Genomic DNA, 14,849 nt, shown 5'->3' with positions numbered 1-14,849 from the left:
ATAAAGGGGGATAAATTAATGGGGGACAGGAGGCTTGCTCCAGTCAGTAGTGGATAAATCTATCAATGTCCAATATAGTAGGAAGATAGTTGTGATTCAGAAAGGAGCAATTACAATCTGAGGAACACTAGCACTAGATTAAAGGGTATGTACACGAATGATAGAAGTCTAACAAACTGGAGGACCTCGAACTTCTGTTACTTGAGGAGGACTTTGTGGGAGTAACAGAAACTTGGCTGGACAGCTCGCATGACTGGGCAGTTAACATACATGGGTATAATTTGTTTTGGAGGGACAGGGTTGGTAGAAGAGGAGGAGGGGTATGCATCTATGTGAAGAACAATCTTCAGGTGCACAAGCATGAAGACATTGCTGGTGGAAATTGTAACGGTGTTGAGTGCTTGTGGCTAGAACTAAACAAGCTTGAGGTAAATAGTAAACTGATTGTGGGGATATGCTATAGACCCCCACGCATAAAGGAAAATGAGGAGACTCAAATCCTCTCACAGATTGAATAAGCCGGTAAAAAGGGTAACATTATTATAATAGGGGACTTATTTATCCAGACATTGATTGGCAAAGGGAACCACACACTCAACCAAGGCTTGCCGTTTCCTGAACTTATTGAGTGACAGTTTCATGGAACAGATGGTAGAAGTCCCAACTAGGATGAATTCATAGATACTTTTCTTAGCGCACAAGATATACAAGTTTACAGATAATCTTAGTAACAAACACACACAGACACACACACACAGTCAAAACCCAAAGGTTGAACTCGATGGACCTGTGTCTTTATTCAACCGTAACAACTATGTAAATGTTACTTGGGCAGAAGAGTTCATAAGATGGTTGGATCATGCATGAATGCCGACAATGTATTAATGTCTAACCCCAGTTTATGTCTAACAAAAGCTAATCTGCGTGGCCAATGTTTGGATCTGCTGGAAGGAAAAGCCACTGTTTTACTAGCCTAGATCGTACCTAATTTTAGGTTAAAGTGTAATTCTGTGGAAACTTATGGTTGAAAATTAACATGGATTCTGGTTACTTCTTACTTCCCGGGTGCTAAATTAGGAGGTCTATCTGTTATATTCACATCACTCTTGGCAAGAGGAAAACAGCTAAAGCTGTCCATACACTGTTAGAATTTCATTCAAACATACGTTTAAAATCATTTTTCCCTGACTGCTCCATGTCGGCACACGAGTGGGTATAGGCTCCGCCCCCCCCCCAATCTGATAGGACCAATAGCTCATAAGTTTGAGCCTCCCCACAGCCAATACCTTCCTCCTTTTTCCTCCTGTTGGAGTCTGATAGGTTAGGATGGCTATGGTCGCTTACCCGGCGGAGGTAAATCCTTGGCCGTCCACCCCTCGTCTGATCTCGGGTGCTGTCCTCGCTCTATGTCCATTTGTATGGATATGCTGAGGAGCCTCTCTCCTGGTCTCCGAGGCGGATTTATGCCGGTAAATCCGGTTCTCATATCTTGGGGGTGTAGGAGTGGTGGTCTGGCTACAGGGTGGCTATGTGGCCGTTGGTCTCTGCGGCGTCCCTTCGCTGCGGTCAGGTTCCGGTACTCGGGTGAGGGGGGCGGTGCCTGATGGCGCTGTCTCCCTTGTCTCTGGACGGAGGTGGAATGTATACATGCGTTCCACGCCTCGTTCTGGCTCACCAGTGGCGGCGCATGTGCGGTAGGGAGGGGGGGGGGGTCTGCTCTGTGTGATTTCTCCCTTTTTAAAGGAACCGAGGTCTGCTCACTCTGCTGCCTTGCTGCGGGTCTGCTGGCCACTTCTGTACTGGCTCCTAGGCTGTTGTAGGCAGGGGCGTATCTGCCGCGAGGCAAACAAGGCGTTTGCCTGGAGCGGCAGATTCTCTGAGGGCGGCGTTGCTGCCTTGCCTAGGGCAGCAGCAAAGGTAAATACACCGCTGGTTGTAGGTAAGGAGCCTGTTATTATTATGCTGGTCACTTCTATATTTCTTTTGTTCTGACTGCATCCCTTGTTATCTTGGTCACCTGTAGCCACACTTGCTCCAGAATGCCCGGCGACAATCCAACCCCTGGGTTGGACCAGCATCTTCAGAGAAGGTAAGCGGCTGTTGCCTGGCGTGTGTTTTTGCATAGATCAGTTTGGTTAGTTAATGGGGCTATTTTTTCCAGCCCATCCAGGTCCCATAGGGATAGTTCACGTTCTCGGAGAGCAAGACATCTTTCATCCTCTTCATCAAGATACGAATCGCCCTCCAGGGATCGGCGGCATGCTCACAGTAGTAGCCGAGATCGACATAGGTCACCTTCGGTGGAGCGTCATGCCCCGTCTGGCCGGGGTAAATTTCCTCAGCCTCTCCCGGATCAGTGTTGGGGATGCCATAATCCCGCTTTGCCAGGCAAGACGGCGAAGTCTGTTTCCATGACGCGACACGGGACCGGTCGGCAGATAATCTTCAAGTCGTGTCCCTGATGAAGCAGGTGTTCCAAGACTCTCAACGAATTTGCAGCTAGTACGCAGTCCACATCACGAGCGCAGGCTTGTCCCTCCCATCAAGCCGCTCGCCAATCTGAACCAGCAGTGGTGTCCCTAGGTGAAGGCCCTGATTCTGGCTCTGAAGGGGAAGCCTCTGGTTCTGAAGTGGATGTGGCGGACGGATTTGACTTCACCCTGGTCCAGCCATTCGTTAAGGCCGTACGGCAGGCCTTGAGGTGGGAAGATGAAGCGTGTGAGCCGGATAAGAAAAGGCGTCTCTTCAAACACCTGAAGAAGGAGGCCCTAAGCTTTCCCTTCCTGATGGAGCTAAAGGAGATGATTACTGACGAATGGAGTCAGGCGGACAGGAAGTCTAACTTCCGTAACCGCTTTGCGAAGTTATATCCTTTCAAGGCGGATGATTTCAAAAACATGGAAGCAGCACCTGTTGTGGATGCAGCAGTTATGCGGTTAACAAGACATGTTACCTTACCCCTGGATGACGCGGTGTCCTTTAGGGATGTCCTGGATCGCCGCATAGATTTTGATCTTAAGAAGGTCTTTTCCACGGCTGGTTCTGGCTGTAAACCGGCCTTTGCCTTGGCCATAACTTCTAAGGCTCTAGAGGTATGGGCAGATGACACGGAATCTGCAGTGTTCAGTGATCTCAGTAAACCCGAGATACTGGAGTCCCTCAGGAATATTAAAATGGCGTCCGCGTTTTTTGCGGAGGCAGCCATTGATGTGCTACGCTCCCTCGCGAGGGTAATGCTCCTCTCAGTTAATGGCCGACAGGCCCTGTGGTTGAGGCCTTGGGTCACTGACCCCACCTCCAAGCAAGGGTGGTGTCGAATTCCCTTTAATGGCCAATCTTTATTTGGAGATAAACTGGACTCGGCTATTTCGAAAACTACCGGGGGCAAGTCAGGCTTTCTACCCCAGGACAGGCGCCTTTTAAGGCAGAGGAATGCTCATTTCCGGGGCAATGCACAGGGATCATTTAAGGAAGCAAAGTCCTATAAGCCGGGGAAACAGTTTCGGAGGCCATGGAGGCCCTCTTCTACATTTTCCAAATCAAAGAAGGAACCCGCTACATCTACTTAGGATCACCAGCAGTCCTTTTTAAAGGTCGCCCGCCCAGGTCCGCCATGTGGGGGCCAGATTGGCCAGGTTCGGACGGGTCTGGGCGGACAATATAAAAGACCGGTGGGTACTAAACACAATCATGCGGGGACATTCGTGGACCTTCCTTCATGTTCCTCGTTCCTGCCCTACTCATCTGCCAGGCTGCAACATCAGACGCACAGTCCTGTGGGCCTATGTGAAAACCCTAGTGTCCCAGGGGGCTTTCAATTCGTGTGCCTTCCCTTTGGGCTCACCACCTCTCCCAGAGTATTCACAAAGATCCTACTGTCCCTAGTGGCCTTTCTCAGAGAAAAAGGCATCAGGATTCATCACTATCTGGACGACATCTTGCTTCTTTCTCAAGATCGGGAACGCCTATTGGCTCTACCCCCGTTGGTGTTATCCACCCTCGAAAGCTTCGGTTGGATCATCAACGTGGAAAGAAGCCATCTGTGCCCTACCCAAGACTTGGTGTATCTAGGGGCAAGGATAGATACCATGCGGGCTTCCGTGTCTCTTCCTCCGGAGAAGCTACCTGTTGTCTTTCAGAGGTTGTCGACAGCTGCCTCAGCGACATCCCTCTCCGCTGCCCAATGCCTCGGCATAGTCGGCACGATGGTGGCAACCATCCCGATGGTGAGGTGGGCCCAATGGAGGTCCCGGCCCTTCCAATCATGGTTCCTAGCGCATTGGCGGTCGGAGTTCCTGCACCAGTTGATTCGGGTCTCCTGCACGATGAGGGAGAGACTCCGATGGTGGCTACACCAACCCAACCTACTCATCTGTCATTCCCTGCTGTCAATCCAGTGGATTGTGAAATTTTCGGACGCGAGCGAGTCCGGCTGGGGAGCGACTTGCCGGGGTCTCTCAGCTCAGTGTCGTTGGCACTTTCCCATGAAGGGTGTGATCTCCAATGTACTGGAGTTGAGAGCCGCCTTCCAAGCTCTCCTGGCCTTCCAGTCTCTCATCCGGTCTCACTCGGTCCTTCTGAAGATGGACAATGTCACTGCGGTGGCTTACGTGAGAAAGCAAGGAGGGACTCGCAGTCTGGGGCTTCTCTCAGAAGTTGCACCAATTATGTCATGGGCTCAGTCCAATCTCTTGAACCTCACTGCCGTGTATGTACCGGGTCGTTCCAACCTTCAGGCGGATTACCTCTCCAGGACTCGCCTCTGTCCCAACCAGCTTTCCAGAGGTTAACGAAGTGGGCCTTTCTTCCCCAGATAGATTTGTTTGTGATGCCGGAGAATGCCAAACTCCCGAAGTTTGTTTCCAGGTTTCCATGTCCCCAAGCAGTGGCGTCGGATGCAATCACCTCGAAATGGACATTTTGGACGGCGTACGCCTTTCCACCCATTCCTCTCATCGTCAGCTTTTTGGAGCAACTCAGCGGGGAACGAGCCACGGTCTTGGCGGTGCTGCCCAACTGGCCGAAATGCCCTTGGTATCCCCTGCTGCGGCAGCTCGCTGTGGGGGACCCCTTTCCGTTGCCAATGTCGAGAGATTTGCTGACCCAAGGTCCGCTTTTCCATCCCGCTCCCAACAGACTATGCCTGACGGCATGGATCTTAAAAGGCAGCAGATGAGGAAGCTGGGGTGCTCAGAGGCAGTGCTAAACACCCCCCACCCCACAACAGCGTATGGGTGAAATTTGTGGACTTTGCAACGCTTCACAGTTTTTCTCCGGAATCCCCAAGTGGGCCATAGCCTGGATTTTCTGCAAAAGGGCCTCGAGCTGCACCTGAGCCTTAGAACATTGAAGGGTCATGTTTCTGCCATTTCTGCTTTCACGGGGATCTGATGGGCTACGGATCCTCTGGCAATTAAATTTTTCAAAGCAGTTCTGAGAGTCCAGCCTCCTCGGAAGCTGTTGTTTCCTAAAAGGGACCTACCCTTGGTCCTTGACTTTCTAGCCTCTGCGGAGTTCGGGGACGGCCTGTCTCTCTGGAAACTTACATTGAAGACCGTCTTTTTGGTGGCTATCTCCTCGGCTAGGAGGGTATCCGAAATTGTGGCCCTAGGATGCAAGGAACCTTTCACCACTTTCTTGGCAGACAGGGTGGTAATGGTGCCGATGCTGGGATTCATTCCAAAGGTCGCTTCCTGCTTTCATATCAATCAGGAGATCATTCTTCCCTTCTGTGACCCCATTGGGGGTGATCAGCTGGCTCGCTTGGGCGTGGGTGGTACCTTGCGAGCCTACCTTGATGCTACAGTGTCCTTGAAATCAATTATGTATTTTACAGGTTTCTTTTGTGTCTAGTATATGCACGTTATAATATGTACAATGTTCCCAAACAAAAATCTAATTCATGGAAATAATTTTGTTTGTTCAGAAAAAAAAGTCAAAACAAAAATGTATATCTTTCTCTTTCAATTTTTCTCATTACTAAGGTCAAAAATGATTATCGATTAGACCCCCACTAATCATGAGAAAATTGACGTCCAAGAAATGTAATTCTACTGATGTATGGCCAACTTAAGAAAACAGTGAACAAATCACATAAGCAGGACATAATATTTTCTGGGGTATTCTGTGCAAAAACAATGTTTAGAATGCCCAACAATGTTGTCATGTATGCAAAGGAGAAACATTAAAATTTTATGGTATTTTTTAAACTCAAATGGCTGCAGAAAGTTGGATCACTTGTTCGTAATACCAGCTGGTCCCAGGAAAGGCTTGCGAGCCTCGACTAGAACTATCTCCACCTGGATGGTGAAGGGGATTACCTTGGCGTATGGAGCTGCGGGGTTGGCAGTTCCTGGGCATACGACGGCCCATTCGACCAGAAGTGTCTCGACTTCGTGGGTGGCTATGAGCGGTGTCTCACCGGAGATGGTCTGCAAGGCAGCTACGTGGTTCTGTTACTACATTTATGCAGCACTACTGTATTGAGCCGGCGGCTTTGACTACGGTCGAATTCGGTTGTAGAGTTATTGCCTCTTCCTCTGTTTGCATTTAAATCACTAGCATTCCTGCCCTAGTGTTTGTTGCGAGTTATTTCCCACTCGTGTGCCGACATGGAGCAGTCAGGGAAACAGGAAAATTGTATTTTATACTTACCGCAATTTTCCTTTCCTGACGGCTCCATGTCGGCACAATTTCCCGCCCAGTCAGGAGTTGCTAGATATCTAACGTATTGGCTGGGGGAGGCTCAAAAGTATGAGCTATTGGTCCTATCAGATTGGGGGGCGGAGCCTATAGCCACTCGTGTGCCGAAATGGAGCCGTCAGGAAAGGAAAATTCCGGTAAGTATGAAATATAATTTTCCTGTGTCAGAGCATTCCATCTTGTTGTCATTGAGATAACTAATTTTGTGCAAAAGCCCTTAAAAATTTCATCCAGACCTGCTATTTAAATGAAATCAATTATGTATTTTACAGGTTTCTTTTGTGTCTAGTATATGCACGTTATAATATGTACAATGTTCCCAAACAAAAATCTAATTCATGGAAATAATTTTGTTTGTTCAGAAAAAAAAGTCAAAACAAAAATGTATATCTTTCTCTTTCAATTTTTCTCATTACTAAGGTCAAAAATGATTATCGATTAGACCCCCACTAATCATGAGAAAATTGACGTCCAAGAAATGTAATTCTACTGATGTATGGCCAACTTAAGAAAACAGTGAACAAATCACATAAGCAGGACATAATATTTTCTGGGGTATTCTGTGCAAAAACAATGTTTAGAATGCCCAACAATGTTGTCATGTATGCAAAGGAGAAACATTAAAATGTTATGGTATTTTTTAAACTCAAATGGCTGCGGACTATATCAGAAATGTAATTTTTTATTAAATATCAAAATGCCTTGTGCAGCAGTTACGGTATATATGTTATATAATTTATTTTAAAAAGGTAGACTTTCTTTATGCATTTTACAGAAGTAAAGTTATTGTACACATTTAAGTCTGGTTACAGAAAACAGAAAAGGTACATATCCAGGTCCAAACAGTGTTTCTATAGAAAAGCTATACTCACTTTTTCCCATGAGACTGTGAAATAAAAATCTATCTTTATTTTCAAGGGACTGAAGGAAATATTTACATGATTCTTCTCCTTTATTAAGAACGGATGTAATCAATCTTCTTGCAACCTCTTGAGCCACTGGGTTAGAAAGGACATAATTCATCTCTTCTAAGGTGAAAATTTCTGTTGCATACAGGTCACAGGCAATTTGTTTAGAAACTGTGTTGTTGATTCTCTCTGTTAGGTCAGGAAATTTGGATCGGATAATATCCACTTAAAAAAAAAAGTATTGGTTAGTCCCGAGCCATAAAATAGAACATGTTATTTACAATTTCACTCTGCTCTCTTTATTTCAGCATCTTTGAGATGCTCGCACACGGCTTAATTCCAGGGAGATATTATCACTTTTCCAGCATTCATAATGCAGTGAAAAGTCTGCGTCTGCACTGAAGTGCATAAGGTTAAAAATACTGTGACTATTTCTTAAAACAGAAAATTAACCACTACATCTAAGAACTGGCAAACTGCAATATATTAGATTTTTGTTATTAGGTTTACATATGCTTTAACCGCCTGAAGACCAGGTGTTTAGACCCCCTTCCTGGCCAGTCCATTTTTCAGTATTCAGCGCTGCAGTACTTTGACTGACATTTATTTCGTCATGCAATGCTGTACTGAAATGAATTTTATACCATTATTTGGGGACAGATAGAGCTTTCTTATGCTGGTATTTAATAACCGCTGGGGGTTTTGTTTTTTACTATAATAAGGAGAAATTACTGAAAATTATGAAAACAAAAAAGTTTTTTTTACATTATGTTATAAAACAACTAATATTACCCACTTTTTTGGTAAAATATAAAAGACGGGGTCACGTCGGGTAAATAGACACCAAACAAGTCAAGCTTAAACATTGCGCGCACTCGCAAAAAACTAGCATACCCAAAATTGGCCATAAGCGACGCTTTAAACGCTTTTACAGCTCATCAGTTTAGTGTTATCAGTGATTGATGGCCCTAGAACTATTGCTCTCATTCCGACGTTCGCGGCGATATGTAACATGTGCGGCGTAATGGGCGCAATCGTCGTTTTCGCAGGTATGCGCACCTGACGCATGTTTACATGCGTGTATTGTTTTTTTACATTCTTTTTTATGTGTAACTTTTAAAAAAATTGGGGGGGAAACTTTAAATTTGTTTTCAATTTTTTTTCCCCACTTAACTTTATTGCTATCACAGAGGGGGCTGATAAACCCCTCTATGTGATAGCAAAAGAGGTGACAGGTCCTCTTTATGGAGACATCAGGGGTCTCCAAGACCCCTAATGTCACCTAGGACCCCCCTGAAGAAGCTGATGAAGCAGAGATCTGCTTCATCAGCTTCTCTCCAGCATCTGAAGCTGGAGAGTGACACGAGAATGCGGAAGTGATGTAATATACACCACTTCCGCATTCTGTCAGCGGAGAGGGGACCGGAGGGAGGTCGTGAACCGACCTCCCTCTGATCCCCTGTGACAGAGGCAGTATGCTGGTCCCAGGCTCACACCGGAGCCCGGGACCAGCTTGACAGCGGGAGGGGGGAGCCGCCCAGCACAGGACCTCATACAAGCAATCGCTTGTATAGTAACAGGCATCGCTGCCTGTTTTAAAATAACCGGCATTCCCGCGCGTGCCCGAGCGGGTGGATGTAACAGGACGTGTATACATGCCCAGTTACATCCAAGAAGCTCCCGGCCGGCCGTGTATACACAACGGCCGGCCGGGAGGTAGTTAAAGCGGACCTTTACACTCAAAAATCTAATTCTACCAATGCATTCCTATGTGTATGATAAAAGGCATTTTTCTCCCCTGAGATGATCTGTATGGTCACATGTCTAGTCACATGTGGCAGAAATCCAGGAAGTAAAAAGGGAGGTAGTAATCTGCCCTAAGTAAACATGGCTACTGTCAGAAGACTGGGAAATAAAAGAGATATAAGGTATGTAAAGAATACAAAGCCTGCCATTATCTATACGTATGTGTTTGTAGATTGTCATTACTAAACAATTCTAAAGGTGTGTTTGTTGTTATTTTAAAGATATGGGTAAAGGTCTGCTTTAACGAGTACCTGTCACTACTAATATGCTATCATATAGGGGACTTGTAATTCCCCCATGTGATAGCAATTAAATAAAGTAAAAGAAAAAAAGTTTAAAAAAATGTTATTAAATAAAATAATTTTTTTAAAGTCCCCCGCGAGCACATGTGCATTAAAGCAAACACGCATCGGGTGCACCTACATAAGAAAACGATGATCGCGCTACACATGTTGGGTATCGCCACGCACGCCAGAGTGAGACCAATAATTCACAGATATCTCTAAACTGATGACCTGTGGGATTTTAAATCATTTCTTATGGACAATTTAAGGTTCCATAGTTTGTCGCCATTTCATGTATGCAATTTTATACCTGGGCATGTTGGGTATCTATTTACTTATTGTATTATCATCTTTTATATTTAAGAAAAAAAATGGGTATTACATTGTATTTTTGGGAACTAACATAAACTTAAGTGCATTTTTTGCAAACTTTTTGGGTATGATAAAAAGTTGCGCTAAATTTGCAACTACCACTATTTTATTCTATAGGGTCTTTGGTTTCATAAAATATATAATGTTTTGGGGGTTTCAAGTAATGTTTATGCCTAAAATGTGGATTATAACAGGTGTGCCAAAAAAAAGGCCTTGGTAGCGAAAGGTTTAAAACAGAACTTAATTAGCCATTACTGCCCTCATTAAGAAAATGACACTTGGAGCCTAAAACAGCTACAAGTAAGCATGTTCTTTTCTGGCCAGACAAGGGATTACTTCCCTGAGATATATACATTTTTCTGCTGCAGCTGAGGCCAGATTCTGTATGAGAGGGAGACGGATGCCATGCTAAAAAAAAAGTCAGTCAACATTCTTCCAACACAAAGAGAACCTTCCTTCAGCCAAAGAGCAGACATTTTAAAAAAAGTAACAGCAAGCAGAAGAGTATTTCAGGGTTCTAATACATATTTTATTATACTGTATATTATGGGTTTGTTTTTGTTTTTTTTTACTTTTCAAAATATTTTATTGGTTTTTGACATTTTTCCAAAGAAAAGAATGTAACATTAATATATAAATGTTTACATATACCTACATTAATGTCTTATGCGTGTACATTAAATAACATAACAAAACTGAACTGACAGTCTTGGGCCGCCGACAGTACATGTAACATTAGTTTGAATTGTGGGGTAGTGAGACCAGACGATTTAACATTAAGGAGAGCTTCCTGTGGGGCTGGTGAGATATGTTTGTTCATTAGGACCGAAACAATCTGGAAGACCTTGCGCCATAATGCGGCCACAACCGGACACGACCACCACATGTGGAAATATGTACCTTCTTCGCCACATCCCCTTGTACAGAGGCCATCACAAGCCGGCACAAAGTGTACCGCCTGTGTGGGTACTGTATACCAATGGAGAAGCACCTTTTGGTTGGCCTCAAGAGTCAGTGCATTTTTGGAGCATGACTTGGTGCTTTCCCATATTTGAGACCAGGTGTCTTCATCAACCGTGAAGTTGAGATCTGCCTGCCAGCGGTCCATATACATGTGGTGGGGCGGGCCTGTAGCGGTTATTAGGGAAGGTACAATTGTGAAATCAGACCTGGGGCATGGGGGTCTTGATTGCATACTCTTTCATATGAAGTCATGGGTGAGGCGGTTATTGGGAGTTTTATTGTGATTGGATGAAGTGTTTCATTTGGAGGTATGTTAATATTTCAATAGAGGGGAGGTTATATTTAGATTGTAATTCTGGGTATGGAATGACTTGGTTTACGTCTATGAGTTTGTGTAGGGTCGTTACCTTATTTAAGGCCCAGTTTCTAACCGATGAGGGGGATTCAAGGCCCGGGAGAAACATAGGGTTCCGGAGTATAGACAGTAAGGGGAGATGTGATGAGATAAGTCCACTGGAGTATTTTACCGAGTTCCATATCTTGAGGGAGTGCCGGGTGATTGGTGAGGAAGGATCTGGCATTTGGTCTTATCCACAGGAGGTTGTCTATGACAATGGGGTCGCAGTCCATCGCCTCTAGGGAGACCCACAAATGTGACTCTCTAGTAGCATGATATTTGGTAATAGTAGCAATTTGTGCTGCTTGGTAATATTTTTGAAGGTTCGGCACTCCCAAACCTCCTGCTGGCCTGCTGTGGTACATCACCGCTCTATGAAAGCGCGGTTTCTTATTAGACCATATAAATTTAAAGATCCTGTGTTGGAGTACCCTCAAGACATAAGACTGAATAAAAATTGGTGAGACTCTGAAGGGATACAGTAACTTAGGTAATAGGGTCATTTTGATGGCGTCAATTCTCCCCAACCAGGGAAGGGGGTATGTGTTCCAAATTTTCAACAAATTGGTGAGTTTAGTAATCAGCGGTGGATAGTTAGCAGCGTACAGGGAGGGGAGGGAAGGGGTGAGGTGTATTCCCAGGTAGGAGATAGAGGTTGGTTCCCATTGAAAGGGGAATCCCTTTTCGAGTGGTGGTATGAGGTGTGTTGGCACGGATATATTAAGTATTTTTGATTTCGCTGGATTGACTGTCAGACCCGATAGTTCTTTAAATGTATCCAAGAGCCGCATTAGGTTGGGGAGAGATATTTGTGGATTAGAGATGTAAAGCAGGATGTCGTCTGCAAAGAGACAGAGTTTGTGGTGCTGCCCAGCCACTGAGATACCTGTGATGTCGGAGTGTGTCCGTATTAGTGCTGCTAGGGGTTCAATGGCTAGGGCAAATAAGAGGGGAGATAAGGGGCAACCTTGGCGTGTTCCTCTATGAATTTGGAAGGGTGTTGATTTATAGCCCGCATATTTGGCTGACCCTAGTGGTTGTGAATAGAGTGTCGAGATCCAGGTGCAGAATTCCCTACTGAATCCCCAGTGGCTCAGCATGTCAAGGAGGTAGGACCATGACAAGGAGTCAAACACCTTATGCATATCTAGGGATAGAAGCGACGGAATATTACGTTTCCTGGCTATGTTTATTAGAAGGCAAGTTCTACGAACATTGTCTCCAGCTTGAAGGCGTGGAAAGAAGCCTACTTGGTCCTTGTGGATAAGGTCCCCAATTAGTCCATTTAGTCTGGTTGCAAGAATTTTAGCTTTTTATATCGGTATTCAGAAGCAATATTGGTCTAAAGTTCAACCAGTTGGTATTGTCTGAATTCGGTTTCGGGATCATACATACTGTGGCCGTTAAGGATTCCTGTCTGAACCTACCACCCGTCCGGAGGGTATTAAGTGCATCAGTGAGCAGTGGGATCAGTTGTTCGCAAACATTTTTTTAATAAACTGCCGACGAAGCCATCTGGGCCAGGTCTTTTGTTGGGCCTGTACTTCCTCGTTTGATATTGGCCTACCTAGTGAATCACGTTGAGGTTCTGAAAGGGTCGGAAGTGCCAAGTCAGCTAATGTTTGTGACATTAAGTCTTTATTCCGAGTTTCGTGGGATTGGTATTGCGCAGATAGTGCAAATTCCTGAACTATTTTTTAGTATTATTAATGGTTATGTATTTCGTGAGAGCTGCTTGTATAGTTGAACACACATTATCGTCTGTTAAAAAGGAGTCATTCAGAGACCATGTGCGATCGACTGATTCTGACCAAAAAGAGGACATGTAAATTATAACACCTTGATGGTCTGTCCATGAAAAGGGTTGGATGGTGGCTCCAGTAACTGATGGTAAAGTGGCGTGTGAGGTGAAGAAATGATCTATCCTAGAGGATGTCGCGTGGATTCGAGTAGAAGGTATATTCTCTAGAGGTCGGGTTTACTTCACGCCAACAGTCCACTAGTGCGTGTTGGGACAGTAACAGACGGAAGGCCCTAAATGTGTCTGAAGGTGAAACCACTGTGTTGGAGCGGTCCATACGTGGATAAATAGTTAGATTTGAGTCGCCACATAGAAGGAGAGTGCGCTTTTGATGTGCAGATATAACGGAAAGCAAATGTCTAAAGAAAGGGAGTTGATTGGAGTTAGGCGCGTAATACGTGACAATGGTGGCTTCCACGTCGCGTATTGTTCCTATTAGGATTAGATATCTTCCGGAAGGATCTGGGATTTCCCTCTGGAAAACAAATTGTGCTGAGTGCCCAAAACCAATCAGTACCCCTCTGTGTTTAGCGTTTTTTTTTTAATGAAAGCAGCAGACCTAAGTTTTTAATGTTAATTATGGATTTTGCAAAAGCACCCAGATTTGAGGCTTTAAATGGAAGGGTGGCCCAAAGCTAAAGTTGGAGCACATTTTGCATCACATGGAGCTATGGGTATTGTAAATCTAGGTCTCTCTTTCTATCTTTTTAATATAGAGAAAATATAATAAAATATATTCTATAGAAAATAAAATATATACATGGAAATTCTTAAAGAGAACTTGTGCTCATATGAATCTCAATATTAGGTCTTTAAATACTTTTTTTTGGAGTAGTACTCCAAAATCTGAAAGATTTATATTTGCCCTGTTATTTAGCAGGGTTCTATATCAGACCATGCTATGCAATTAAGACCTCTGAGACAATCAGCCAGTGGCTGAACTGCGTTCCCAGATCGGGGACAGCTCATCTTTTGAAATATATAGGAAGGTTTAGATTTGCTAGACCTTCATAATGTACTTGCCTCTGATATCTATTGACTTCTTCAGGGCTGTAGTGTGCTCACACTGCATTTCCACACCTAACCTGAATACCAATGTTTAAATTGAGGTCAAACTATTCAACCTGCATCTGATCAAATATTCTGTTCATCTCAAAACTGCCTGGCTACCAGGGCCGGACTGGCCATAGGGCAAACCGGGCACTTGCCGGACGCAATCAACATTGGGGCCTGTTGGTGGTCAAGTGATTGGGCTGCTCAGTCTAAAATGCCCGGGCCTATTTTTAGTCCAGTCCGGCCCTGCTGGCTACTTTATATTTTGAACTGCTTTTTGGATTCAGCTTGGACTCAGATTAAGTCTGTCACCTGCCTCAAATACCTGCCTATTAGAAAATGTTCCTGCTCTATGATTAGGTACCACATTTGGTTTTCCTGTTAGTCAGCTGTCACTGCCTAGGCTTTTACGTGCGTTTTGATTTGGTGTGCTAGCAATCACATCATCAGTGACTCTGATGAAGACCTGACACATTGGGAGAGTTTAGTAACACTATATAATTTAAATCCTTTATGAAAGCACTGCACAATTATAATTTAAGACTAAATAAAGCCTGATTCAA

General features: G+C 44.6%; 1 protein-coding gene across 1 annotated transcript in view; it reads right to left on the bottom strand.

The window, feature by feature from the left end:
* Positions 1 to 14,849, bottom strand: part of NLRC4 (NLR family CARD domain containing 4) — a gene marked incomplete at its 3' end in the record, with an annotated part of 42,321 nt that overhangs the window by 27,267 nt on the left and 205 nt on the right. Inside the window, exon 2 of the mRNA XM_018571562.1 lies at positions 7,575 to 7,835. Coding sequence (XP_018427064.1) covers positions 7,575 to 7,835 — 261 coding nt within the window. The remainder of the gene's footprint in view (positions 1 to 7,574; positions 7,836 to 14,849) is intronic.

Source organism: Nanorana parkeri, unplaced genomic scaffold (assembly GCF_000935625.1).
Source record: "Nanorana parkeri isolate BGI_ZX_2015 unplaced genomic scaffold, ASM93562v1 scaffold1783, whole genome shotgun sequence".
Lineage (NCBI taxonomy): Eukaryota > Metazoa > Chordata > Amphibia > Anura > Dicroglossidae > Nanorana > Nanorana parkeri.
The sequence above is the reverse complement of the archived record's forward strand: the minus strand, read 5'-3'. Positions and strand labels throughout refer to the sequence as shown.